Genomic DNA, 26,807 nt, shown 5'->3' with positions numbered 1-26,807 from the left:
AGGGAAGGTAGATTACGATAGGACCCTTCTGACACTTGCAAAGCAGACATACTGAGGTTTCTGCTGAAGAGCTGGCTACAAATGCCTTTGAGGCATGACTATACTTTTGCATGCAAAAATCTGATTTTCCTGCTCTAATTATTTATATGCAGGTGTGCCCCTATATAAAGATATGCAAGCAGCTTAAGGAGGTGGGCAAAGATGTCAGACTACTAATGGATTGATTACATCTGAAACTTAGGTACAAAGCCCAATGACCAAAAAAGTTGCTTACCATTAGGGTCCTCCCAATCTTTATACCGCTTCTTATACTGAGCCAGTCGTTCATCTGTCTGTGCTCCCATTGGTTTGGCCAGGTTTCTAAATGTCTTGGGATTGGTAAGATCTACTTCCTAGAATACAAAACAAAACTCAATGTCAAGTCCCTTAAATTCTGTCAATCTAGATATAATACCTAACTGTGATTATTTATAAATCTGCTAGCATGGGTGGGATAGAATAGACAGAGCTGAAATTTTGAAAAAAAGTATGTGTACTTTCACCCATATTTTATAAAAAGATACTCCCTCCAAATTCACTCATGATTTCACTTTCCTCAAACTAAAGCAACCAGTAATTCATTATTTCTTAAAGAACCTATCAGATCAAATGACATCCAATTGCAATAATTCTTTTTAGTCTACCAGCAATATTTGAAAAGTTCATCTTGTGCTGACCTAGTTCATATACTTGAAAGGAAACTTACTCCCTTAGGTTTTAAAAGCAAAAAGTTGAAATATGTGCCTGTGACATATTTGTCTTTTTATAGGGCACCATAACAGACAAAATTTACTTTTAAAAATCTTTTGTAGCCAGTGCCTCTTGTAATCCTAACTACTCAGGGGGCTGAGATCTGAAAATCAGGGATCAACAGTTCAAAACCATCCTGGACAGGAATGTCATGACACTCTTATCTTCAATTAGCCATCAAAAAGTCAGAAATGGAGCTGTGGCTCTAACCTTGAGTAAAAACCTGTGGTACAGCTCTAACCTTGAGTAAAAAAGCTCAAGGACAGCACCCAAGCCTTGAGTTTAAGCCCCAGCTTAAATTTCTCTCTCTCTCTCTCTCTCTCTGACTCTCTCTCTCTCTCTCTCTCTCTCTCTCTCTCACACACACACACACACACACACACACACACATCTTTTGCAGGAGAAACTGAACAACATTGATGAATATAAGTTTAATTATTATATTGTCCTTGCCAAGTCTACATGCAAAGTACATTATACTTAAGTCAACAAATACTAAATAGCGTCAGACAAATAACTTACTGTAAACAAAAACTAATGTGAATAAAAAGAGATAAAAGAACCATGACACAAGACATGCATTTGGGGAGTAAAGTAGACAGAGGAGAGAAAGAAGAGTGTTCTCCATCAAAGGGGTAATGTCTGAATGTGTCTTCAGTAATGCATTGAGCTAGCCAGGTGAATTATTGGTGGAGAAGAGATACAGGTGTTACGTATGTTTTCAGGTGAATTCCAGACAGGCTCAACTGCCTGAAAAAAGCTACAGATGTATGAGAGTGGGAACTGGGGCAAGCAGGACAGCAGTGAGGGAAATATATGGGAACATAGAAGTAAGACACAGAAATGCATGGAGAGAATGACGAACAGGAGTAAAAGGTTCAAGAAGGGGACCTGTGACATTCCTGTGAGATACATGTTCAAGTCTACAGTCCCCTATTCTCTGCACAAAAAAAGTACTTCAATCTTTTTGGATTTCCTACATCTTTCTTTGGTTAACTTAAAGGAAAAATATTTGTATTTTTTATCAGCCTTTACTCCAGAGCTTTTCTGCTCCTATTGCATGAATTTATGTACCAAAATGTGTACTAGGTACGCATATTAACAGTAGATGCAGCATACAGATTCAAATGTAAATGCAAAATGTATTCACAATCATGTTGAGAGGGTTGAGTTCCATTCTTACATTACACTAACATTTTCTGAGGATAGCTTTCCCTCTTTCCCTAATATAATGTACAAAATTTCCAATGATCAAAGCATTCCAGACTTTTTGTTGTTGTTGTTGTTGTTTGTATTCAGACTGAACTTGCTTGAGCCCAGTATTTTGTGTTTGGTTTGATTTTCATGGTCTTGTGCACTAAGTGCTTGAACTGGCCTCAAAAGCTTATTCTCCTACATCTGCCTCTTGAATAGCTGAGACTGTAGGTATGAGCCACCACACCTGGCTCAATTTTAAGAGTAACTTTCTTTTCTTTTCTTTTTTTTTTTTTTGCATGCTTGTTTATTGAGAGCCAAACTTTTCTTATTTTGCCCCATAACTGGTTCATCAGAACTAATTCAATAGGAGGTAAAATAAGAAAGGAGAGGTAACATTTGTATGTGATTACTTACTGATACCTACCTCAAACATGAACATGCTTACTTGTGAAAAATATTCTTCTAAGCCTTCTTGGAAAAGTATAAAAAATTCCTTTTATCTGGCAGGAATATTTTGCAGAAAGCCCATTTCACATTTTTCTAGCAAACAATCCAAACTACAGACATGGGGTCTGACACTAACCAATGAAGGCAAATTAATTATCACTAAAGGAAACTGAAGGCATTGTAAGTGGGTCCATTATTTAAACTTGTTTACAAGACTAAGCTGAAATGCTTCTCATCACCTTGAAATAGATAGTGCCTACTGGGGAGCTAAACTACAAAGTAAATAAAATACTGGGCAATTTTAATACTTAATTTATTTCTGCAAATATATTCTTTTGAGTTAAACTGTCTTGAGATTTACCTCTGAGTCGTAATCTGCAAGGATCCAGGGAAAAACTGGGTACTGCATGAGATCATTGTACGATCTGCCAGCCAGAGTGTTCAAGTGCATCAAATACTGGAAGTTGCTGATTTCACCTCTCTTGAAAAAGATAATATTCATTTTAGAGAATCATTTATTGCTACTATGCTTATTAAAAAATGATGTACAAGGCAGCTTCTTTTGAATAGATTTCAAAAAAAACAACCCCCCCCCAAAAAAAAGAACAACAAAAAAGTTTTATTTATCATATACATTTTATGCGGCCCGGCAGGAAAATCTGTGAGACTCTTATCTCCAATAAACTACTCAGAAAAAGCCAGAAGTAGTGCTGTAGCTCAAGTAACAGAGCTCTAGCCTTGAGCACAAGAGGCATAGACACTTATACCACTGATTATAAAGTACTAGGGAAATTATCTGTTCATTAAGCTTACCTCCCATCTCTGAGTCACAGACTTCTCTCCAACCAAAGTGCTAAGCAATCCAGATCTAAAAAAAACAAAAACAAAAACAAAATAAAACAATTTATAGGCAACATAGTTTTAAGATGAGCAGGTCTGGAGTTGAAAAATTTAAGTCACCTAATGCAGGAATTTTTCAGACTACAGGGGACCTAATGGGTCATGAAATCATCTTAAAGGTTATCAGCAACATTTTGAAATACAAAACAGAAGTGAAGAAGATGGTGAATATCAACAAAAGTATTTCCTTTTAAGTTTTTGATTCAGCATGTGTGCACAGGGATTTAATGTTTTATATGCATGTGTGTATCCATTGGTAAGTGTATATACATACACACATACATAACTCTATGCCTAATAGACACAGCCCTCCACATCCAATAAATGTGTCAATATTTAAACTTTTTTACATGTTTAGGATAAAAAGCTTCTTAATCATTTTGAAATACATATATAAAGTCTAGGTCGTAATTAAGAGTTGGAAAAACAATATAACTTAACTTTTTAATTTTCAATAAAACTATGTAAACAGATCCAAAGTTAACTAAGAGAAGTAAATGTTGAGTAGCCTACATATATAAAGGCAAATAATACATCTCCTAACAGTGATACTGAATAAGTATGACTATTTTATACTATATATGTATACATACTATATTTTATATTTAAATAGTTGCTTATATATAATTTTAGAAAGTATATAAACTTTACTTAAGGTTTATCACCTTTATAATATTTGTAATTAAGGACAGAGCAAGGAACAGGAAGAGAGTCTTTATGTACTTTATTATCTGAAAGGAAATCAGTAGATGTAAATTTTAGATTGTCACAGTCATATACAGCTCAGTAATACAGACACCACATCCCACTTTATATAAATTCTCTCAATTAGGTAAATTAAATAAGCAAGTCAGTCTCTCTCTTCAAAAGAAGCATGAGTTAGAATTTTGAAAAGAAACATTCAGGTTAGAAGAACTCTTAAAAGTTAAAGAACTGTGAATTCAACACAGAGGTAAAAATAATGGGACAGCAAGTTCAAGCTGACTTGTTACAGGGAAAAGAACCAACAATTTGCTTAACAGTACAAAATGTGCTTTCAGGAATATCTATCTATTTATCTATTTATCTGTTTATCTATCTATCTATCTATCTATCTATCTATCTATCTATCTATCTATCTATCTATCTATCTATCTATCTATCTATCTATCTATCTATCTATCTATCTGCCTATCTGCCTATCTGCCTGCCTACCTATTTCTGGTAATAGGGAGCAAACCCAGAGTCTTGTGCATGGTAGCATAGCATGCCACCACTGAACTGCAGCCTAATCTCTCTAACTTGCCATCCTTCTGACTCTGCCTTCCAAGTGTTGAGATTATATGAGTGTTCCTCCATGCCTTTCTTACTTCCTATTTTATGTTAACCACAACACAATGGTTTACAGCAGAGTATCATTCTGATGTTAACAGCAGCATGTATTTAGTATTTATATTTGCTAAGCCTTGCCTACAGAAAAATGAAAGCAAAAAAGGAAAAGTAGTCTAAGATTAAAAATATCCTTAACACAGTAAAAGCAACCAGTGACAGGTCTGCATATATACCAGCTCAAGTTTAAATTTATATGTCAAACAAAAGAGAAAGGTAGATCAATTTGCAACAAACAATGTAAGCAGAGGGGTGATAAATACCTTATAGAGAAATCCCCTATGAACAAATAGTAAGAATTCAAAGAATGGGCAAACTTATAATGAACAACAAACCTTGCTTACTAGTAATTAATAAAATACATTTAAAAAATGAAAAAGCATTTTATAAAAATCGGCAAGACCTTAAAAATTAACATAGGAAGCTGTATGATAGGTGAGCTTATCTAACAATGGTGGAATTTAAACTTTGGTAATTTTTATGGCTATCAGCTTGGTTTTGTGTATCAACAATCTTTTTTTTTTTTTTTTTTGTCTGTCGTGGGGCTTGAACTCTGGGCCTGGGTGCTGTCCCTCAGCTCTTCAGCTCAAGGCGAGCGCTCTACCACTTGAGCTACAGCGCCACTTCCGGTTTTCTGGTGGTTTATTGGAGATAGGAGTCTCACGGTCTCTCCTGCCGGGGCTGGCTTTGAACCTCGATCCTCAGATCTCAGCCTCCTGAGTAGCTAGGATTACAGGCGTGAGCCACCAGTGCCCGGCTTGTATCAACAATCTTAAAACTCATGCACCTTATCTTTCTACAGACACCACCCCATCACATTTCTAATATAAGAAAACCTGGTACAAGTGAAATATCAACAAATAAGAGAATGCTGTATATATATATATATATATATATATATATATATATATATATATATATATATATATGAGTAGGTCATTATTTCTGAAGAATTTTCTAAAGGTATGTGAATATATAAATACTGATTGGAAACAGCAGAATAAAGCCTTGTATTCAGAGTATAAATTCAAGTGTACACACAGTAGTATATGTACCTTAAAAGACTAATGGATCAAAATGTGAGCCATTTTGGATTATCCTGATTATGGATACTTTTTTGTTTTTTGTCCTAATTTCCAGGATTCAAAGTTTTTTCCTATTACTCTCCACAGGGACAAACAAATGAAACATCAAATAACACTCTTTAGACATGAATCAACTTAAACTCCTGCAAGGAAGAAACAAAGCACCTACCCCTGCTCCACACTGGTGTTGGGCCTTTGTCCAGACACAGATTCTGAACTGTCGGTTAAAGACGGCACTACTGCTAGAAACCTGGAAAATTAAAAACCAGCATAAAGTTGCAAATGAAGCCTCAGAAGGGTCTAATGATGCCTAAAAAAAGGATAATTCACTTTGATCATCACTGCTGCACGACCTCCATAATAGCCAGAAAGGGGCAGGCAAAGGGACCAGATGACAATCAGAACAACAAATATGACAGTCCACCGTCTACTGCTTTGTACTTTTTCTTTTTTTCTAAGTCATGGGGCTTGAACTCAGCGCCCGGGCTCTGTCCCTGAGCAGTTTTGCTGAAGGCTAGAGCTCTGCCACTTCCTGTCTTCAGGTGGTTAACTGGAAATAAAAGACTCATGGACTTTCCTACCTGGCTGGCAGTGAACTGTGATCCTCAGATCTCAGGCCTCCTGAATAGCTAGGATTACAGGCATGAGTGCCCACCCCGGTGCTTTGTACTTTAACTTGAGCTATCATAATACCCAAGCTGAGTTGGAGGGGTAGGGGAGAACACAGTTCCTAACATTGATTTTCAGGAACTGAGTCAACTTAATGAAGCATAACAGATGATTCAATATATTCACCTGACAGCAAGTAATGATGACAGCTAAAAAAATGATAGCAGAGACTTCACCAAACAAATGAAGACACATACCAGAGAGAACTTTTATATACAGTTAGAAGCTTTATCAGAATTGACATATATGTCAATATAAACTTGGGAAAAATTATGAGAAAATTCCTGGAACAAATATGGATCTTGAATGTAACATTACATAGAAGTTTCCAAAGCCAAACTCATCTCACTGCAGCCTCTAGTTATGAAGGGCAAATAATTGCCTAGTGTTGAAAACAATACTGTTTTTAGGAATTGGTGTTACTTATATATAAAAAGGGAATCTAGTCCTTAGACCACATTATAGTGGCCCCCTCTCTCCACCACAAGTTATATCTTTGCTTCCTGCAGTTTGGACCAAAGGTGGTCCAAAATATTACATGGGAAACTCCAGAAATAAGTGATTCACAAGTAGCTCCCTATAACATATTATAGAATAATTCCAGTTTACTTTAGTTGTTGTTAATCTCTTATTGTATCTATTTTGAATGTTAAACTTTGTTACAGAGACATACATATAATAGGAAAAAGGTATTTCCAGTTCTCTGCATCTGAGGAGCCTGAAGGAATATGTAACTCTGAATAAAGGAGGATGACTGTTCCATACTGTATTGTACTGACACATAGGGTTACATGATAGCAATTAATTCTTTTGGAAGAAATTTAAATACAAAACTTCTAGTAGCAGAGGAATTGTGAGGATTTATATCTCCCTTCAGACAATAAGACAAAGCTTCTCAAGTCTATGATGGGTTCACAGAAGCCTTATTATTTGCATATCCCTAGGTATGCCTGTAAGTGCCCGTGTGGTGGTGTGTCCTCCTCAGCAGCTCAGGAGACAGGCAAGGAGGATCACTGGCTGGAGACCAAAATGGGCTATCTATATAACAAAACTATCTCATAAAATATCTTCATCACAGGTATGTATATTTTTCTTTAAAAATGTAAAATCTAAATATAGCTTACTACAACTAAATATAGTTTACTATTGTCAAGGAAAAAGGTATACAACTTCCCTTTCAAGGCCAGAAAAGACTTGAGTGAATATAATTTCTATGATACTCTTTTTTTTGGGGGGGTGGGGTCCGGTTGTGGGGCCTGAACTCTGGGCCTGGGCGCTGTCCTCAGCTCTTCAGCTCAAGGCTAGTGCTCTACCACTTGAGCCACAGCGACACTTCTGGCTTTTTTCTTTTTGCTTATGTGGTGCTGAAGAATTGAACCCAGGGCCTCAGGCATGCAAGGCAAGCGCTCTATCACTGAGCCACCTTCCCAGCCCCACGAGTGAATATAATTTCTAATCAAACTCAGCCATTAAGCTCAATAGCAAGGGATGCTGTGACTTTCATTTTGAAGAATCCTATTTTGAGCCTGAAATATTTTTTTAAAGCACGATTTGTCCTCTTTTAACATTCAGAGATACACAAAACTATGATATAAGTAGCCTTTGATAACCTCCACTGTAAGTTACCAGAAAGAAAAAAAAGTTTCAGAATAGAATTGTAGCACACTAAAAGTTATAAAATAATTATAGTTTAAGAGATGAACAAAAAATAAATGAATATTTTCTTCAAAGATGTTGACTCAAGGATACACATTCTAGATTTTCAAAAGCTAGTTGAACTGGTTGGTAACAGGTTCCCCTCCATATCTTCCCCTCACAAAGTATAAAACATTCTTAATAAACAAGACCTTTGGTAGACTTTGTTCCTAATTCCTTTCTGAAAAGCAAGGAGGTAATTCCGTCCATCTCCAGAGAAAACTTCAACAGCAATAGGCTGAAACAATCAGAGGCAGAGAGAGAGAAAAACCCATTAAGATAAAACAGAAGATCACATGTAAAATTACATATTAACTTTCTAATATTAATTTCTACAATGTTGAAGTTAATTTCTTGACTAAATAGTAGTTTAGTTACGAAGTCTCTGAAGATTATGCCACACAATGAAGTATTTGTTTAATTTTGTTCAATGTATTTAGAAAATCTTTAAAAATAGATAAAATAATTCTAAAATTATGTTTCTAAGATTAAAGATACTATGTAATTTTTTGTATTAGAAAACCCATTAAACTGCTGACTTGCCTCAGACACTGGTGGCTCACGCCTCTAATCCTAGCTAACTTAGAAGGCTGAGATTTGAGGATTGTGGTTCAAAGCCACCCCAAGCAGGAATATCTGTAAGAGTGGCTCAGTGGTAGAGCACTTGCCTTGCATTCATGAGGCCCTGAGTTCGATTCCTCAGCACCACATAAGCAAAAAGAAAAAAGCCGGAAGTGGTGCTGTGGCTCAAGTGGTAGAGTGCTAGCCTTGAGCTGAAGAGCTGAGGGACAGTGCCCAGGCCAGAGTTCAGGCCCCACAACTGAACCAAAAAAAAAAAAAAAAAAGCCACAGGCAAAAATGATGAACAAACATTTAAATCTTAGGTTGTGTTTTTTTTTTAAAGAGAGATATGATTTAGTTATGCACTCAGAGGATTGGAGTCTGTCTAAACAATGCAGATGCTTCAGTGGCTTTCCATGGTGCCTACCAGTTTTTAAATGATGCATCTTCCAAACAAAGGAACATGATGAAATCTTTACTACTATATGAACTCACCTGTAAGAGATACCTTCTTTTATGCACTTCCTTGATATCTTCATATGCGAAAATGCTGCAGGTTCTCTTAAGTTGACTGGGGCCTTGCCTGGCTCCTCTGGGGATAATTGGTTCATGCATACTAGATAGGTAGCCAAGGGAAATAAGAGAAACAAACACACAGCAAGAGATAAGTTCACTGCTTAACAAAGGACCTGCTATTTTAAACGTATGAATAAAAGAGAGGCAAAATATCCAAATTTTCCTTTAAAAATATGTTTAAGAGAATAATCTGGCAGCTACCTGACTGCTCAAGTTTCTAACTTTTCCTCTGGCTTAGTCTTCTGAGTTTCTCTCTATCATTTTATTTTATTTTTTATTGATCATGGGGCTTGAAACTCAGGGCCTATGCACTGTCTCTGAGCTTTTTTGCTAAAGGCTAGCGCTCCACTTCTAGTTTTCTGGTGGTTACTTAGAGGTAAAGAGTCTCACAGACTTTCCTGCTTGGGTTGGCCTCTTGAGTAGCTAGGATTATAGGCGTGAGTCACCCAGCTGGCTCCACCCTATCAGTACTATCCTAGCACTGCAGAGAAAAAGGGAGATGAAGGGAACTCAGCTAATCCCTGATTAGCATCCAGTCATCCACCTGCCAGGATCCTTGGAGTACATGAGAACACTCTTAGTTACATTTTTTATCTTATAAAGATGGCTGTACTTTGTGGCTCTTCATTCATTTACTTACTTTGGAGGCAAAGTTTCAATATCTCTTATTTCTCTGGTTGCTGTCATGGTAAACCCATCAATCACATAAAAATGCTCTTTCCCAAAAAGAAGTAGCCCCTCACTGGTATCCAGGCCCTGGACTCGAGCACAACGGTACATGTGTTGGATCTAGAAAGAAAGCACAAATACAATATTCTTTAATATTGTTTTCTTAAATAACTTCAGCTTATTACTATTTTCTGTTATTCTCTTATAGCAACCCTGAGCGAGGCATAACAAAGCTGCATCTAAGCCCTTTAAGAAGCCCTTAGAAAGAATAGCTGTTTGCAGGGACCATCAGTAAACCGAAATGGCCTTTTACTCACATTGTCCACCCATTTGTGTACTCCACCTAGCCCTTCCATTTCTCCCAGTGTTCAACAAGGACTATCTATCTGCCATGTACATGGAACTATGTTCAAAGAAACAAGCTGACGAGGTCCCTGATCTCATAGAAGGGACCAACACAATACGCTGAGAAGAAAAGGGGCCTCAGACAAACATGGAAGGAGATTAGAGCAAGTGTTCCCTTCAAGAGGGAAGATGATGCAGGGAGAAAATGACCTGCAGGGCCAGGGAAAATTCTCAGGCAGGTCTGTAGTTAAAACAGCTATTTGGTGAGATTTCTTAATTTCTCTGAGCTTGTCTGCCCCCGTTCACTTGTGCTGGGATATAGAAGATAAAGGACATGGTGCTGTATCTTTCCTGTGAAGTCCTCTGTCCTTTCTCCACAATACTCCCGGGCCCTGTCTTGTAGAATGTGACCGCTTCTCCCTACCTGGATCTTGTCTCCTGGCAGACAAGATGACTGGTATCATTGTAAAAAGCTAAGCCTGGCAGAAGCTCTGATTTCCTCACAGGAGGAGGGTTTACTAAATCTCTCAATGTAACTATTCTTTTCTTTTCAAAGGACAATAGGTTATTCTTAGTAAAAGTCTTTCTTACTTAAACTCTAGTTCAATGTGAGTCAAAGGGAAAAAAAAATCAGCCACTAAATCAAAGCTAAATAAATGTCAAATAAATGTCAGTTGGAATCCATTTCCTGCACTATTCAAACTCAAACCAATTAGAGCAAACACTATACTCAAGGATTACAAGTTTTAAAAAATGGACAGAAAATAGAAAGTTTGTTTCCACTGGTGGGGGAATATAATTAGGAGAGAAGAAATGTTGACCAAGCAGCACAAATAGGTAGAGCTTGCAGTGGAGAGTAAGTTTCAGTCACCTTTCCCATGACACTGTGGCCATGGGTAGCAAAAATTCATTATGTATTTCAAACTGACTGAAATAGGTTAATAAGTCTCCTTACAAAGTGATAAATTAGTGAAGTGTGATGGATGGTTGTGCTAGTTAGCGTGACTGAATCTTTCGGTAATGTTTATAGATAAAAAATCAGAATGTACCAAAATGCAGTTATTACTTGTCAATTAAAAATAGTGAAAAATTGAAAACATCCATTTTCACAATTAAAGAAATTTAAGTTTACTTCAATAAAAAAAATGGTAGAGTGATTGGGAGCAGGTACAAAGTATTAAGCTAAGTGTTTCCTTCTTGGAAGACACATATTCTACACACTGACTAAAACTGAGCCTCCTGACATACTTCAGTAGTCACACACATACACTGCCTTCTGAATGTATATACTTTTATAGTTTTCATTTTTTATCTTTTTATAGTTTTAGCCAAGATTTTTCTGGGCATACATTTAAACAGAATTGTTTAAATTATATTCCAGTTTTTGGTTACTATTTATTAGCAGTTAGATCTCAAGGGGTATACCAAGAACTAAGTTAATAGGCAAAGAATAAACAGTGTTATTCCCTATACAATCCTTCTTTTCCTCCCTCCTCCTATTCTTTCATTTAAAAGCATATTGTGTGTGTTTTATGTGATTGAAATTGTGTAAGGCACTGTAAATAGGAAAAAGAAACAGTGTTTGACTATGAAGAGCTCATTATCTGGAAAGAGATAGATCCAGGAACCAATGCTTACGCAACATTATACAGACAAGATGTAAGTAAGGCATTACGAAGGCACAGAGAAGGATATGTAACTAAGCCTGCGCTGGTAATCTGACAGAAAGCTTCCTACATATAGGATTTATAGATATATAGATTAAAGGACAAATAGGATTTAGTAAGATAGAGGTTATGCAAGTGAAGGAGAAAGGGGCATTTGTGGAGGGAAAACCCCCCAGAGTATGAGTACAGAAGTGTGAGTCAAGAAGAGTTAAAAAATGTGGTAGGTATAATAATGATACAGTGGGATAGATGCCGCAGGGGATCAGGTCACAAGCAGAGTCAGTGAAAGGAGTGGGAAGAACATAGGAAGTACAGGGTAAAACAAGAGAATACCACAGTTTCCCATGAGTGAAAAAGACTAAAGTGTAATTGTAAGACTGGAGGCAAGGATACACATTGGCTGTAGCTGTTTGTGGTAACTAGAAAAACAGAGTTGTAGAGAAAACACAACACAACAAAACAAGACCACACTGTTGAATGATATATACTTGAACTTGCAATAGTGAATTCTTCAGTCTAACAAAGAATTAGGTACCAACTGACAAAACTGTTTCTGGACTAATTTTACATTGTTAAATGTATGTAGAAAAGTCAGGAAACCCTTGAACATGAGAGGAGAACAAATCTCTCGAATTCCTTATTAACAACTTCATTAACCTTTCCCTTAACCACTTATAACTTGCAATGTACCTTAATACAACCCATATTTGTAAAGAAGCACAGTACCTTTTCTCCTTCTTCTAAGAGGCGCAGCAAAGTCGCATTGTCTGTTTTCTCTTCCTCTTCTATAGAGCTGCTCTCTGCAATCTGATCTTGTAGCTGGTCCTGGTTCTCCTCATCTCCTCCGTCAGGCGCAGATCGAGAACGTTTTAAAGGGGGCTTGACTAAACCTATAGCACAAAATCCAACAGGGCATATGATATTGTATGTGACAAGGGAGCAGCTGTGTAAGGGCACAGTATAGTCTTATAGAGTTTGGATGTGTCCCCCATGGGTCCACAGGTTAAAGGTTGGTCCTCAGTACTTTTTTTTTTTTTTGGTCGATCATGGGGCTTGAACTCTGGGATTGGGCGCTGTCCCTCAGCTCTTCAGCTCAAGGCAAGCGCTCTACCACTTGAGCCACAGCACCACTTCTGGTTTTCTAGTGGTTTATTGGAGATAAGAGTCTCATGGACTTTCCTGCCTGGGCTGGGTTTGAACCGTGATCCTCAGATCTCAGCCTCCTGAATAGCTAGGATTACAGGCATGAGCCACCGGTGCCCGGCCCTTAGTACTTTTAAAAAGAAAAACCTATGAGAGGAAGGTAGGATATTAGAGGCATGGGCTTGAAGGAGATATTGAGTCCCTCAACTCTTTCCATTTCTCCCTGTCTTCTGATCACCATGAGATGGGCAGCTCTTTGTGCCTCCTTGTGTTTTCTGCCATAGTTATTGACCCTCACAATGATGACTCTCACCATATTGAGACCTAGGAAATTGTTCGCCAAAATGTACATTTACTTTTTACAAGTTGATTTCTCTCAGTTATCTGTCATAGACAGAAAGTGAACCAACAGTCCTTCCAGTACATTTCCAATTTGAGAGAACCTAGAAGGTACAGGGGAGCCAAGTTTAGTGACTCGTAGCAAAGGGCTGAAAGTTAAACAGTTGTGTGACCTTAGTAAATTATTTTTTCTTTTTAAATCTTAGTTTTCTTACCTACAAAATTGGAATAAAAATACTATCTCCCTCAAAATATTTTTGCGAGACCCAAATGAGGTGATTCTTGTAAAGGTCTAATATGCTTAGTACACAGTAAATTCTCAGGATGTGCCAGCTCATGGTGGCAAATTGAGAGTTTAGCATAATTAGTAGTGAGAATTGTGCTGCTTGGAGATGAGTGTCATTAAGGGCATGTGTACTTTATAATAAAAAGCTACTGACACAAAAATACAGATAGTCAGTTCTAAGTTTGAGATCCTACTAACTTGTGCTCACAAAGACCATTCCAATCCTCATTTCACAAGCAGCAGTATAGGTTTTCAAACATGAGTGAATTTAGTCAGAACATAATGTCAAAAATAAAAGGAACAGATTTTTAGTAATATAGGTACTGGTAATTCATAGATTAAGGAAACATTTACTGCCTACATTTTTTTAACTTCATTAAAAAAATCACAGCAGAAAAAATTACAGCCAGTTGGTGGCAATTACTAGAGAGGTCTCACAATACTATGTGGCCTTGAAATACATTCTAAATCACACCTTTTATTGAATTATCATTCCTTAGTTGTACCATGCATGGTAAGAGTATATATGCTGGGAATAGTTATTCTAAGTATTTTGGAAAAGTCAAATAAATCAACTGTTAAATATCTTATTTTCTTCATATTAGTTCACGTGAGAATTGTATTTATATATGAAAAAGTGTAATAACAAGTAAGGAAAGGTAAAAATCCTGCTGAGAATATCCACAGTGAGGAAAGCTTCTAGGTACATTGCTTTTAGGTAAATGAATCAACTCTGTGTTGTGTAGCTAGCATCTGGTATATCCTAGCAGCCACGTATCAGTGTTGGTAATTTCAACTCAATTAATAGAGATTGGGAGAATCAGGTCTGAAGAGTTAAGTGCAAATGACCTAAACTCAGTCATTCCCAAGATTCTCTGTGCCTTGGTTTATATCCAAGAACCATAGCTATGTACCCAATTTGATAAATTTTCAGTGCAACTCCAAAAAGTTGTTTGTTTTTTTTTTCTCCATGTGTGTGCCAGTCATGGGGTTGGATCTCAGGGCCTGAATGCTCCCCTTGAGCTTTTTTGCTCAAGGCTAATGCTCTATCACTTGAGGCAAAGGCTTTTTGGTGGTTATTTGGAGATAAGCATCTCATGGACTTTCCTGCCTAGGCTGGCTTCGAGCCATAATCCTCAGATCTCAGCCTCCTGAGTAGCTAGGATTATAGGTGTAAATCGTAGCACGTTCTAACCTCTGTTTATTCACGAAAACTTTCATAGATTCTGTGAAGATGTTATGTCCATTATGAAATATTAAGCAAGTCATGATCATCATGAAAGAGAGGAGGAATGATTTCAACTTTAGGTATTGTTTTTTTATTGACATGATTATACACTATTAGATTTTAAAACTATAGCATCAGAAACACAGTTTTAAATTTGATAATAATTAATGCTAAGTTTTTAAATCTAGCTTTTAAATTTAAGTCATCTCAAATACAGTGACAACAAGGGATAAATCATAATGGGTGGGGGAGAAAACGAAAGATAAAAAGAAATAGCTTCTCATCACTGTATTTGATTTTGGTACCCTGTGTCTTATATATACTTTTATCTGATTTGGGGAAGGGAAAGGGAATAACAAAATGGTGAGACAAAGGGTGAACCAATGCAAAAGAGATACTCACAAAACACTATGTTGGAAATGAACTTTACAGCTTGGTTGGGGGAATGAGGGGAGAAGGAAATTGGGAGAAAACCGGGGGCGGGGTAACAACGTTAGACAAGAAATGTATTCACTAACTTACATATGTAATGGTAACCTTTCTGTACATCAGGATGACAATAAAATTTAACAACAACAACAAAAGAATTATCCTTCCAAAATAGAAGAATAAAAATTTAAGACATCTCATTAAGGGATTCTTAATGTACCTGTCAGGGCTTTATCTTCAGAAAATGTACAGGCCTTTTGAGTTTGTGGTCAATCAAGAATTTTTAAAAAGTTAAAACAAAAGACTGACTTGTTCAATATTGACTAAATTTTAACTTTGTGCTACGCATATGCCACAGCTATTAGGTGAAAAAAAATCATCTCTGCCTCTGAGGCAAACTCATAAATTAAAAACAGAAAACCATCTAGTATTGAAAAATCCCTGAAACTGCTAAAAGAGCTACACAAGCTACATGCCACCATGGGCAGAGTCAAAGCTTCTTCAAGAAAGATGTTTGACATTTGATTTATGTCTTCCTGACTGAATCTAATCTGTTAAGAGAAAGACTATGGACAAGCTGTACAAAGAAGTAAAGAAGACCATTTTGGACTGAGGGCACAGAGGTATAAAATTACAGAATCAAAAAGCCCATCATCATATATTAAGCCCCCCAAATTTAAGTTTAGAGTAACCTCTCACCTAGTCCTAAGTAGAAAGACTATTATTTCATACTGTTGGTTAAAATGAACTAATGCCTGTGAAATAGTTTTAATTTCACTAGTATTTATTCAGTCATTAGGGACTCTGACTAAAATACCCAGCACCACTGGGCATTGTGCCAAATGCCATAGAAAAAGTTAATAAGCAATGAGCACATGACTTTCATCTGTGCTCAATAAAGAAGAACCACTGGTACGGATGTCCATTAATCTTTAAGAAAAGTGGGATGGAGACACTTTTAGGCTGCCCCTACTGCTAACAACTTCTAATTTTCTCATATAAATTCACACAGGAAATGTTCCAAATGGATTCTTAACCAAAATTTAAGAGGAAGGCTGACCTTTGACCTTGGCAATGGTGTCCTCTCCATGCTCTGGCTCCTGCTGGGCAGCTTCACCTTCTGAACTCTCCACAATGGTGTCTTGGACAATAGTTGGATTGCCAGAGGCCAGGCGCATGTAGTATTCTTTACTGTCATAGCTTATGGCTCTTCTGTACCTGGCAGGTTTCTAAGAAATACCAAAAGAACATGACTCAGATAAATATCTCCAAGAATTGTAAGACAAGCTTTCTGAGGAGAGGTATGCTTCATGATTCTTTGTATTCCCTTTTTTTTGGGGGGGGGATGCATTTAATAGATGTATACATAGTAAATCTATAGACTTCTGGGTTGTTATAAAAATTTTAAGATTCTATTGGTTTTTTTGGAAAAAGTTATGTAGATAATATTAGTGATTTTTTTCATTTCCTCAAACAGAAATAACTAAACAAAAGTCTAGACAAACAATATTTCTGGATGGGTACTGCCTGTCCCCACTGTATCAGAACACCTGCCCACAGAGGACAGGAGAGAATGCCACTGTGGAGAGAGTGAGCTGCAAGAGACTGTGCAAGAGCTTGGAACTCTGCTTCTGTCTCAAGTAAAGTAAACAGATCAGGCTGGAAGTATCCATACACTTGGAATAATCTAGATTATGTGTATACTTTCTCAATACTTGGAGGGAGACAATCAGAATTGCCCCACTCTTTCCTATAGTCCCAGGTTTCACTGCCACTCAGGAAATGGACAACATCTTCAGATACTTCTGAGACATGACCCAACCCAGAACCAAGTAAGTATCCCACTAGATGGCGCCCTCAAGTGAACCCACTAGGAGGAGCTGCCATCTCTAGTTACCTAAAACATTCTTACTGTTTGGTACATAAAAGAATACAATGAAACTATAACTACGGGGTTACTGTGAGAGCAAATGTAAGTCTATTTTGAAGAAGAAATTATTATCTAGAAATATAAGAAGTTTTAATGTTTTGGCATTTGATACTTTTTTTTCCAGAATAGTTAGTTTTTATTCTAAATATAGGTTCTTTAATTGACCTATTTTTTTCTTAGATTCATATATGATGAGAAGTTAAGGACTGAAATGATTTATAGAGGAAAACATTTATGTGCATGTTGATTCCCAAGATCAGAATTAAAACCAGATTTTATATTATACCTTAAGAAAAAGATGGTATATGAGCATGCTATAAAGCTTTCCTCTTATATTTTACTTCTCCTTTCCTATAAATAGGAATACCTATTTAAAAATTCTATTATCTGAAGTCTTCAAATTCAAATAGTCAATATATAACATCTCCAATAATACTCATTTTGAACAATTACTCTCCTTCTAAAAACAATTGCCAACTAGGGCTGGGAAGGTGGCTCAGTGGTAGAGCGCTTGCCTTGCATGCATGAGGCCCTGGGTTCGATTCCTCAGCACCACATAAGCAAAAAGAAAAAAGCCGGAAGTGGCACTGTGGCTCAAGTGATAGAGCGCTAGCCTTGAGCTGAAGAGCTGAGGGACAGCGCCCAGGCCCAGAGTTCAGGCCCCACGACTGGACGCCCCCCCCCCCAAAAAAAAAGAAAAAGAAAAATTGCCAACTAAAATGGAAAACAATTGTCTAACTAGGTGGAAGACAGAGACTGAAATATAAAACCAAATCCATATACAGCATCTACCTGAAGCCACAGTTTTTGTTTTAACTGCAGCTGTGGGGCTAGGGAATTAGAGCAACGAGCAAACCAAGGAAGGGTATGTGACAAATGAAGACTGAAAAAATATTACATGACATTGATAAGTGTCAAAATGATGAAACAGTAGTAGTTAAGGGAGGATCAAACTAGTAAGAACACTGCAATATATTTTTTATACCGAAAGGTAATAAACTTTGTACCCTAACAGTTTTGTATGACATCTGAAATCATCTTCAACTCAAAGTTGCTAATGTTAAAGATGGTGATGACGAAGTTAGTGATGGGCAAGACCATGAACAAACAGATAAGGAATGATGGCTATTCCGTACTGACTTCACATACAGATTTAAATTTAAATAGCAATAACTTTTTTCCCAAAACTATATGCACTGAATTATATGCATATATTTCTATGTCTCTACTGAATTATCTTCCTGGAAACCTAAAAATTATATATTTTTATACCAATTAAAGAAAATTAGAGGTGATTATATATTGTTAGTTTCCATTAGTTCCTTCTGACTGAAACACATTTTTTTTTTTTTTGTCCGTTGTTGGGGCTTGAACTCTGGGCCTGGGCACTGTCCTTGAGCTCTTCAACTCAAGGTGAGTGCTCTATCACTTGAGCCACGGCAACACTTCTGGTTTTCTGGTGAGACAGGAGTCTCACAGACTTTCCTGCGTGGGCTGGCTTTGAACCGCGATCCTCAGATCTCAGCCCCCTGAGTAGCTAGGACCACAGGTGTGAGCTACCGGTGCTCGGCTGAAAACACAATTTTAAAGAGGTTTGTATTCTCAAAACATCTAAAAGAATTAAATGAATTGAAAAACAAAGCTGAAGAGCCAGTCTGCCCATCACCAACGTGCCTCGTAATTGTTAGTTCTGCACAAAGCAGGGTATGTTTGACAGTGAGGGCCGTGGATACGCAGCTTGTTAGTGAGCAGCACAGGAACCCTGCAAGTGGCTAACTAAAAACAGCAGAGTGGGATGTCACCATATGAATGACACCAACTTCTCAACTCTAAGCAACTTACAGAAGAACAAATTGAAAGCCAACCTTTTAAGTTAGTCTAGTCTACCATGCACTAAAAACAACAACAAAAACAAACAAAGGAAAAACTGCGGGGAGTTTGCATTCTTTTGTGGTAACTTGTGCTTTACCTTTTGAGGAATGGTATCATCGGGAGTCTCGGGCTGTTTACTTGGGATCTCAGACTGAAAACAGGGTATTAAGTATAGACATATCAGAAAAGAAAACATAAAGAACACAAAAATAAAATTTTTTGAGGACTGTATGAAATAAGAATGACATACTACTCAAAGGAATTTTAACAATGACATCTGCAGCTGCTTAAACTGGTAGTTAGCAAGATAATCTCTCTTATGATCAAAACAGTCTTAGATAAACTTAAAAATAGCAAAATCTTAGAGCTACTGAATAGGACAAGCTCTAAAACATCTCACTGATGAGCAAAGTGGTCACTGCCATGGGTAATTTATGGGCAATTCTATATGGTGTCACACCTGGTGACTAGAACCTAACGCTAGATACTATCTTCCATCCTCTTTCTTTGTACATATCCCAGATTTGTGCTAGAATTAGAGCAATTATGTAATTTTAAACTGTCACCTATAGTAAGTCCTACAAGATAAAAGCACTGAGGGCCTACTGGCTGGAAGACTATCCTGCCATAATAACCCAAGAATCTATTCCCTTCATTATCTTTATAGACACCATTCCAGAAAGGCTGAAAGCAGAAGAAAGCTTTGATCATTAACCTCTAAATCAGAAGCTTTCTGAAGAAATGCTTTTAAAGAACTAGGTCATCATTTCATTACCAAGAAGGCAGTTTCTGCTGAGCTGTAGTGTGACTAAGCACACAGATAGCTACAGAGAGACAATGCAGCCAAGAACAATTCCTAGCTTTTCTTCCTTTCCATGGTTTGTGTTGTGAAGATGACTTCTAGTACCTTTCTCTACCATAAACGTAAGTAGGCAAAATGTATTCCCAAATACTTTCTTCCTTTGGTAAAAGAGATGCTGTACTACTAAGATACTATCAAATACTCTGTGGTTTAGTTCAATCTTTTGCTTTAAAATCAAACATGTATGCATTATATTGTAGAATAATCTTTAACATATATAGCAACATTTTCTAACTTGGTAGGGTATTAGGTGACAGGGTATTATATACATATTTTAAGACAGACTGAATGGAACACAATATAATTAAAGTATTTTAAAAGCAAAAAGGTCAATATAGTTCAACACTGAAAAGAAAGGGGATGATGAGAGTATATAACTCAGGGTCAGGTTTGACCTCCAGGTCCTCCATTCTCCACAAAACTAGTGATGTACTTAAGGTTCATGTATATCAATAAATATAAAATTACCTTATAACTAAGAACACTAAATACTAATTAACAGTATGCATGGAGTAGTTTGACATTTTACTCAGGTTTAAATTTATTTAAAAAAAGAACATAAATTGCTAGAACATCATTAATACAATCTACTCTTCTCAAAGCTAACTTTGACATTTACCCCATGTTCTACTATGAAGCCCCCACCTGAGTGTGAGTGCCCAATATGCACTGTTACGTTCCCTCGCTCGGGGCGTGGGGGTGCTTTGCTCAAATCTGCCCATCAACTATAAAGTTCTTCCTTTACTATACAGTCTAGCTTTCTACAACAAAAAAATAAATGTTCTACAAACAATATCTGCTCTTTTTATTTACAATTAATTTAATTTGAAAATATATTTATACAGAAATCTAAACTCTTCAAAGCCAGAATTTCTAGAAAGCACTTTTATAGTCATTTTCTTTAATTTTTCTATGGTGATTAACAGTAGCAGTGAAATTTCCCAAGGGGCTTATTTTCTATGAGTCTTAGGATATTTGTATATTATATAAAAATATAGCCACAGGCAGCCACAATATACTCCTTTAGTTCAAAAAGGAGCCTTAAAATGTAAAGTAGTTTCCTGCCTCTTATCAGCCCCAACTAATAGGTAGACAGCCAACCTTTTATATCAATAATCTTTGCAATGAACAGTAAATTTGTTTGAGAGTATTAACTTGTAAAAAAGAAAATAAGAGCACTACAAAATAAAAACCTTAGAATGTCTCATTTTCATTCTTTAGGACTCAAAGTAATGAGAGAACTGTTTTAAAACCCTGTAGCTTTACATTCTCATCATAATGTAAGCTTCCTTTGTAACACTATGACTGACCTTTCCTGCCACCTGAAGAATAACAGTGCAATGCAATATAGACACTGTAATTACAAAAATTACCCTCTGGTCCCCAGGAGAATACTGTGCAGACATTATAAACAATTTTCATGTGACAACACAGAATCTCCTACATGTGCTTAATTTATTTCAGGACATTAATAATTCTTATTACCAGTTCTTTGTATTAAAATTTTTAGTAGATATAATTTTAAAGTTTTAAAAGTGCAGCAATGAACTCCACCAAAATGTTTTTATGTTCTACATACTTCAAATTTGAAGTCAAGAAATAAAGTCCAAAACTTAAAAAAAAGGCAAAGTTCTTTTATATACTGTGTAACATTAGAAAATTAGAGAAACAATACTATACTAATGAAAGAGATAATCAACCCATTTATTTCTAATACATCAGGGATTTCAAAAGAAAGAATTAACTTTTTAATCATGACTCTATTCTTCAGTATCAGTGACTTTAAATAGAAAGATCAATGTTACTTAGAAACAATAACCATCCTTAATAAAAAGATAAAAGATTCAATCACTTGCCCTTGCCCCAGGAAAGCCTGTCTTGCACAGCAATGCTCAGGTTGGCGCATACCTGCTACACTGCCAGAGTGACACTGCTACCTAATACCACGAACTCCAGCTCTTGGGAGTGACACCAGGAGGAAAGAGTTAGGGCAGGGGAAGATTTAACATGAGGGTAGTGACGCCTAAACCTCAGGGACCGTGGCTTCTCACCCGGCCCTTCCAAAACTCTGCCCTAAATGTTTATTTGTAATTTTGTACTTTTTTTAAATGTCTGATAGTTGAGACTTGGACTCTCACTTGGTACCTGATGCTTTCATTCATTGGCACTCTAACCGAGCCATGTTTTCAACCACTGTACTCTAAAAGGCCCTCTTCTAAACAGTGTAAACACCTGGTCCAGACAATCTGGCAATGGCCGCTTTTACTAGAAAAATTTTGAAATCAATTCTACACAATCTTGAACTGGAAGAAGTGACAAAAGTCTCTAATTTAGGGCAGACCATGTGGCTGGTCTATTCAATGAACATGAAGCACAGACACTGGCAGCATGGGAGACAGAGCTGACGTGGGTTCTGTTTGGAACATTCTCACTGGCTGTGGATAATTCCACAAAGCAGGCAAATACCAGAGTTATTTGTTAAGGTCACTCCGCTCCTAAGGGGTTGATGACTCATGCTGGACTCCACTACTTAATCCCTGCAACCTGAAAGCCTTTCTTAGCTTTTCCAGGTTTCCTTCTCTGTAAAATGGGGATAAGTCTTAAATGAGTTTTAGGGGTTATTGTGAGACTTAGAGGAAACTGCATGTAAAACTGTTCTGCAGAACATTTAGCTCACTGTGCTTTGGAAACATGGCCACTCATTGCTCAATAATAGGGACTTAGTCTGAGCTAATGTCATTGGGTAAGAACAGGATAGAGAGCTCTGTGTACACTAAGATGGTTATGAAATCAGGTGACCTTCTCTTCTGAAACCTCTGTGGTAAAAGGGCCATTATTGACTGAAATACTGTCAAGTGGCATAAAACTGTATTTTTCACTGATTTCATGGTGAAAGTGTGTCAACAGCAGCTACTTCTATTCTTTTGAACAATTTTTTCAACACTGCCTGATTTTCAAGTTTTAAAAGGTCAAAATGAGTGTTTAATGACTTCACAGGTACAAACAATTGTGAACTATAAAAAGCAAAGGAAAGATTATTCATTTAGAGATTTAGATTATTCATTCACTATGAACTATGTAGCATAAAATTATGTCCCCTTCCTGCCTGCTCTTTGCTTTCATATAGTAAATGTATCTCCAACATTTCTTATCTGCCTAAAACTTCCAATATGTAAACTTCCTGTCAAAAAACAAGTTCCACTTGCTATGCATTTGTTAGGAGTGCTTGCTTAGATTTCATGGGCTGTTGATCAGGTAAAATGTTAATGATATTGAAAGTTAGATGTGACTAACTTTCAAACTGTTAGATGTGACTAACTTTCAACCTGTTTGCTGTTTTTATCTGATATAGTGAGTTGTTTCCTGTGTAGGAGAGAATATTTAATAGTTTAGTATTTATATTCTTAGATGAATTCATTCTAAATGAGTGCTAATTCAAAAGAATTTTTTTATCAAGTTGCTGCAGACTAATTCTTGTCTCATTTTGTTTTTTGGAGCAAGGTCCTGCTATATAGCCTAGTTTGGCCTCAAACTTGAATGATACGCACCCTATGCCTGGCTCAGCTTAAATTCATAAGAAATTTGAGGAAAAACAATAAACTGAAGATTGTACTGCTACTTTGCTGTTATACAGTAGGTGGTAGTAAAAGGCTACAAAAATGCAGGTGGATATGTTGCTATGTTAGAAATTATAGTGCCGTAAAGCACAGCTACAGTAAGTCTGGTCTTGCTAGAACTGAACAGCTTTGAGAAAAAGTAGACTTTATGGAGCTATCTTCAAAAATCTTTACCCTTGGGGCTGGGAATGTGGCTTAGCGGTAGAGTGCTTACCTAGCATGCTTGAAGCCCTGGGTTCAATTCCCCAGTACCACATAAACAGAAAAAGGCAGAAGTGGAGCTGTGGCTCAAAGTAGTAGGGTAATGGCCTTTAGCCAAAGAAGCTCAGGAACAGTACCCAAGCCCTGAGGTTCAAGCCCCAGGGCTGGCAAAATAAAAAAAACAATCTTTACTATTTACCATTGGTCGAGGACCAATATTCCTTTAAAAAGTATTGTAAATTGAGAAATTATATAATATATAGGGAATACAAAGTGAAGTTCTATGTACGGTATAGGATTCAATGATTAAATCAAGCTAACTATTTATTCCCTCAAGTAGTTATTATTCTTTGCAGTGAGTGAGGAAACTTACTATTAACAATTTTAGAATATGTAATGCATTTCTATTACCTATCATTTCTATATTGCACAACAACATGTCTAACAAAACTTTGTACTATTTAACACTCCAAATTCCTTGGTAATGACTCCATGTTCTTACTTAAGTGTGATCTGTTATTTTAGTGTCCACATTAAGCACAACATTGTAGCATTTCCCTTTCTGTGCCTGGCTTATTTCACTTAGTAAGTATACTTTTCGGGTTCATTCAGTTTGACAAATGATAGCATTTCTTCCTTTCATAAGCTGAATAGAATTCCACAGGATATAGCAGCATCTCTCTCTAACCTCTTCTTCCACTGCTAGACACCCAAATTAATCCCAAGACCTGCATTCTAAGTAGCACAAGACCAGAGATTGCAAACAGTGAGGAAATGAAAAAACAGAGTCAGAGTTTTGGCATGGGGCTGGGGGGAGAGAAGCATTAGGTGTCTACTCTCCATAAGATATTATTCTAAGCACCTTACTAACTTTAATCCTCCAAACAGCCAGGTGTGGTGGAATTACTATTTTCCTCAAAAAGAAACATAAGCCTAAAGAGGTTCCATCACCTAAAGAGGCCCCAGACCTTTACGTGGCATTGCCAGGTTTTGAAACAGGCCAGTGTGTTCCAAACTGCACCCTGCTGTTGCCCCGCAACACTGCTGCATTCCTCCACCAGCAGCTTAGCATTACCAATTTGATATAGCTCACCAAACTTGCTCACAATGAAAGGAAAAACGTACACAAAGACCTGAAGAGGTAGTATCAACATTCCATTCTGCATACTCACCGCCACGTTTGTCTCTTGCTCTGTTTCTGGCACATAAGGATAATGGTTATAAAACATGTCATTTCGCACCATTTTTTTCCTCATTCTGCAGGGCCCTTCTGTCATCTCCAACATCCACTTGTCTAGATGGGAACCAATGGGGGGGCCCCACAGCCCTCGTTCCCTCAGCAGCTCACACTCAATTTGGCACCATTCCTCTGTCACGTACTTCAGGGCATTCTGCTGACGCTAATAGCAAAGAGACAAGTTGGGTTTCAAGTAAAAACATTAGTACTAATTAAAAGCATCCAAATAAAACCATGTTATTATTGGAAACAAACCCAATCCAGATCATTTCAATTAATATTATTCAAATAAAACTATATTTTATTTACGGTTAGAGAAAGCTCGTGAAGAATTCTGGGGGCTGGGAAGGTGGCTCAGTGGTAGAGCGCTTGCCTTGCATACTGAGGCCCTGGGTTCAATTCCCCAGCACCACATAAGCAAAGAGAAAAAAGCTGGAAGTGGCACTATGTCTCAAGTGGTAGAGCGCTAACCTTGAGCTGAAGAGCTGAGGGACAGCACCCAGGCCCAGAGTTCAGGCCCCATGACCGGGCCCCCCTCCCCCCCCAAAAAAAGAAGTGAAGAATTCTGTAACCTAAGGAGGTGATATTTTGGTACCAAGTAAGTGACAACTATGTATAAGGCATTGTACACAAAACAGCTGAACAGAGTCAAAAGAATTTTTTTAATGATACAGGAAGGATGGTAATATCACTTATGAAAATATACTGAAAACTACAGAGCTTCTGCATGGCAAAGGGCATAGCTAGCAAGATCAATAGAAGCCTACGGATTGGGACAAGATCTTCAGTAGCCATATAGAAGACAAGGGCCTCATATCTAAAATATACTTAGAACTCAAAAAATTAAATAAAAAAAATTAAATCCCCCAACAACAAATCCTCAAAGAAACAACCGCCTGGTTAATAAGTGGGCTATAGACTTAAAGAGAAACTTCTCTGAAGAGGAAATAAGAATTGCCAACAGACACATGTAGAAATGCTCAACTTCTCTAGCCATAAAAGAAATGCAAATCAAAACAACATTGAGATTCCACCTCACCCCACTTAGAATGGCTAGAATCAAGAAATCTAATAACAGATGCTGGAGGGGATGTGGCCAAAAGGGAACCCTACTGCATTGTTGGTGGGAGTGTAAACTTGTTTAACCACTTTGGAAAGTACCTCAAAAGACTCCATTATAGAGCTTCCCTAATCCCCAGCAATCCCACTTTTGGTCATTTACCAAACAATCACAAACAAGACCATACTAAAGCTACCAGCACAACTATGTTTACCGCAGCATTATTTACCATAGCTAAGATATGGAACCAATCCAGATACCCCTCAGTAGATGAAGAAAATGTGGATCAAGAAAATGTGACACATACACACACACACACACTCACTCACTCACACTCACACATACACACACACACAGAGGAATTCTATGCTTCCATCAAAAAGAATGACACTGCCCCATTTGTTAGGAAATGGAGACTTGGAAAAAAATTATGTTAAGTGAAATTAGCCAGACCCAAAGAAACATAGGTCCCATGGTTTTCCTTATTTGCAGTAACTAGTATACGTCTACGACAAGCAGAAAAGGTCAAGATCTATGTACACAATGCCATATAAGATGATGCTAAGTGAAATGAACTCTAAGACAGGGACACAAGAGGTTTTTATTTTTGTTGCTGTTGTTTTTAATATACTTAT

At 37.2% G+C, this 26,807-nt stretch overlaps 1 protein-coding gene across 8 annotated transcripts in view; it reads right to left on the bottom strand.

Annotated features, from left to right (window-relative positions):
- The window catches only part of Wdfy3 (WD repeat and FYVE domain containing 3), a 272,242-nt gene that overhangs the window by 30,293 nt on the left and 215,142 nt on the right, over positions 1–26,807 (bottom strand). For 6 of the 8 annotated variants that reach the window (XM_070012519.1, XM_070012518.1, XM_070012513.1 and 3 more), the window contains 11 exons: positions 25,048–25,275; positions 19,293–19,346; positions 16,454–16,622; positions 12,695–12,858; positions 9,928–10,076; positions 9,207–9,327; positions 8,303–8,388; positions 5,956–6,036; positions 3,247–3,301; positions 2,795–2,914; positions 275–392 (listed from right to left, as the gene is read on the bottom strand). In XM_070012519.1, coding sequence (XP_069868620.1) covers positions 275–392; positions 2,795–2,914; positions 3,247–3,301; positions 5,956–6,036; positions 8,303–8,388; positions 9,207–9,327; positions 9,928–10,076; positions 12,695–12,858; positions 16,454–16,622; positions 19,293–19,346; positions 25,048–25,275 — 1,345 coding nt within the window. The remainder of the gene's footprint in view (positions 1–274; positions 393–2,794; positions 2,915–3,246; positions 3,302–5,955; positions 6,037–8,302; positions 8,389–9,206; positions 9,328–9,927; positions 10,077–12,694; positions 12,859–16,453; positions 16,623–19,292; positions 19,347–25,047; positions 25,276–26,807) is intronic. The other 2 variants (XM_070012515.1, XM_070012517.1) reach the window with 1 other exon arrangement.

Source organism: Dipodomys merriami, unplaced genomic scaffold (assembly GCF_024711535.1).
Source record: "Dipodomys merriami isolate MVZ:Mamm:240054 unplaced genomic scaffold, mDipMer1.0.p SCAF_9, whole genome shotgun sequence".
Classification (NCBI taxonomy): domain Eukaryota; kingdom Metazoa; phylum Chordata; class Mammalia; order Rodentia; family Heteromyidae; genus Dipodomys; species Dipodomys merriami.
Note: the sequence above shows the minus strand (reverse complement) of the source record. Positions and strands in the feature narration are given on the sequence as shown.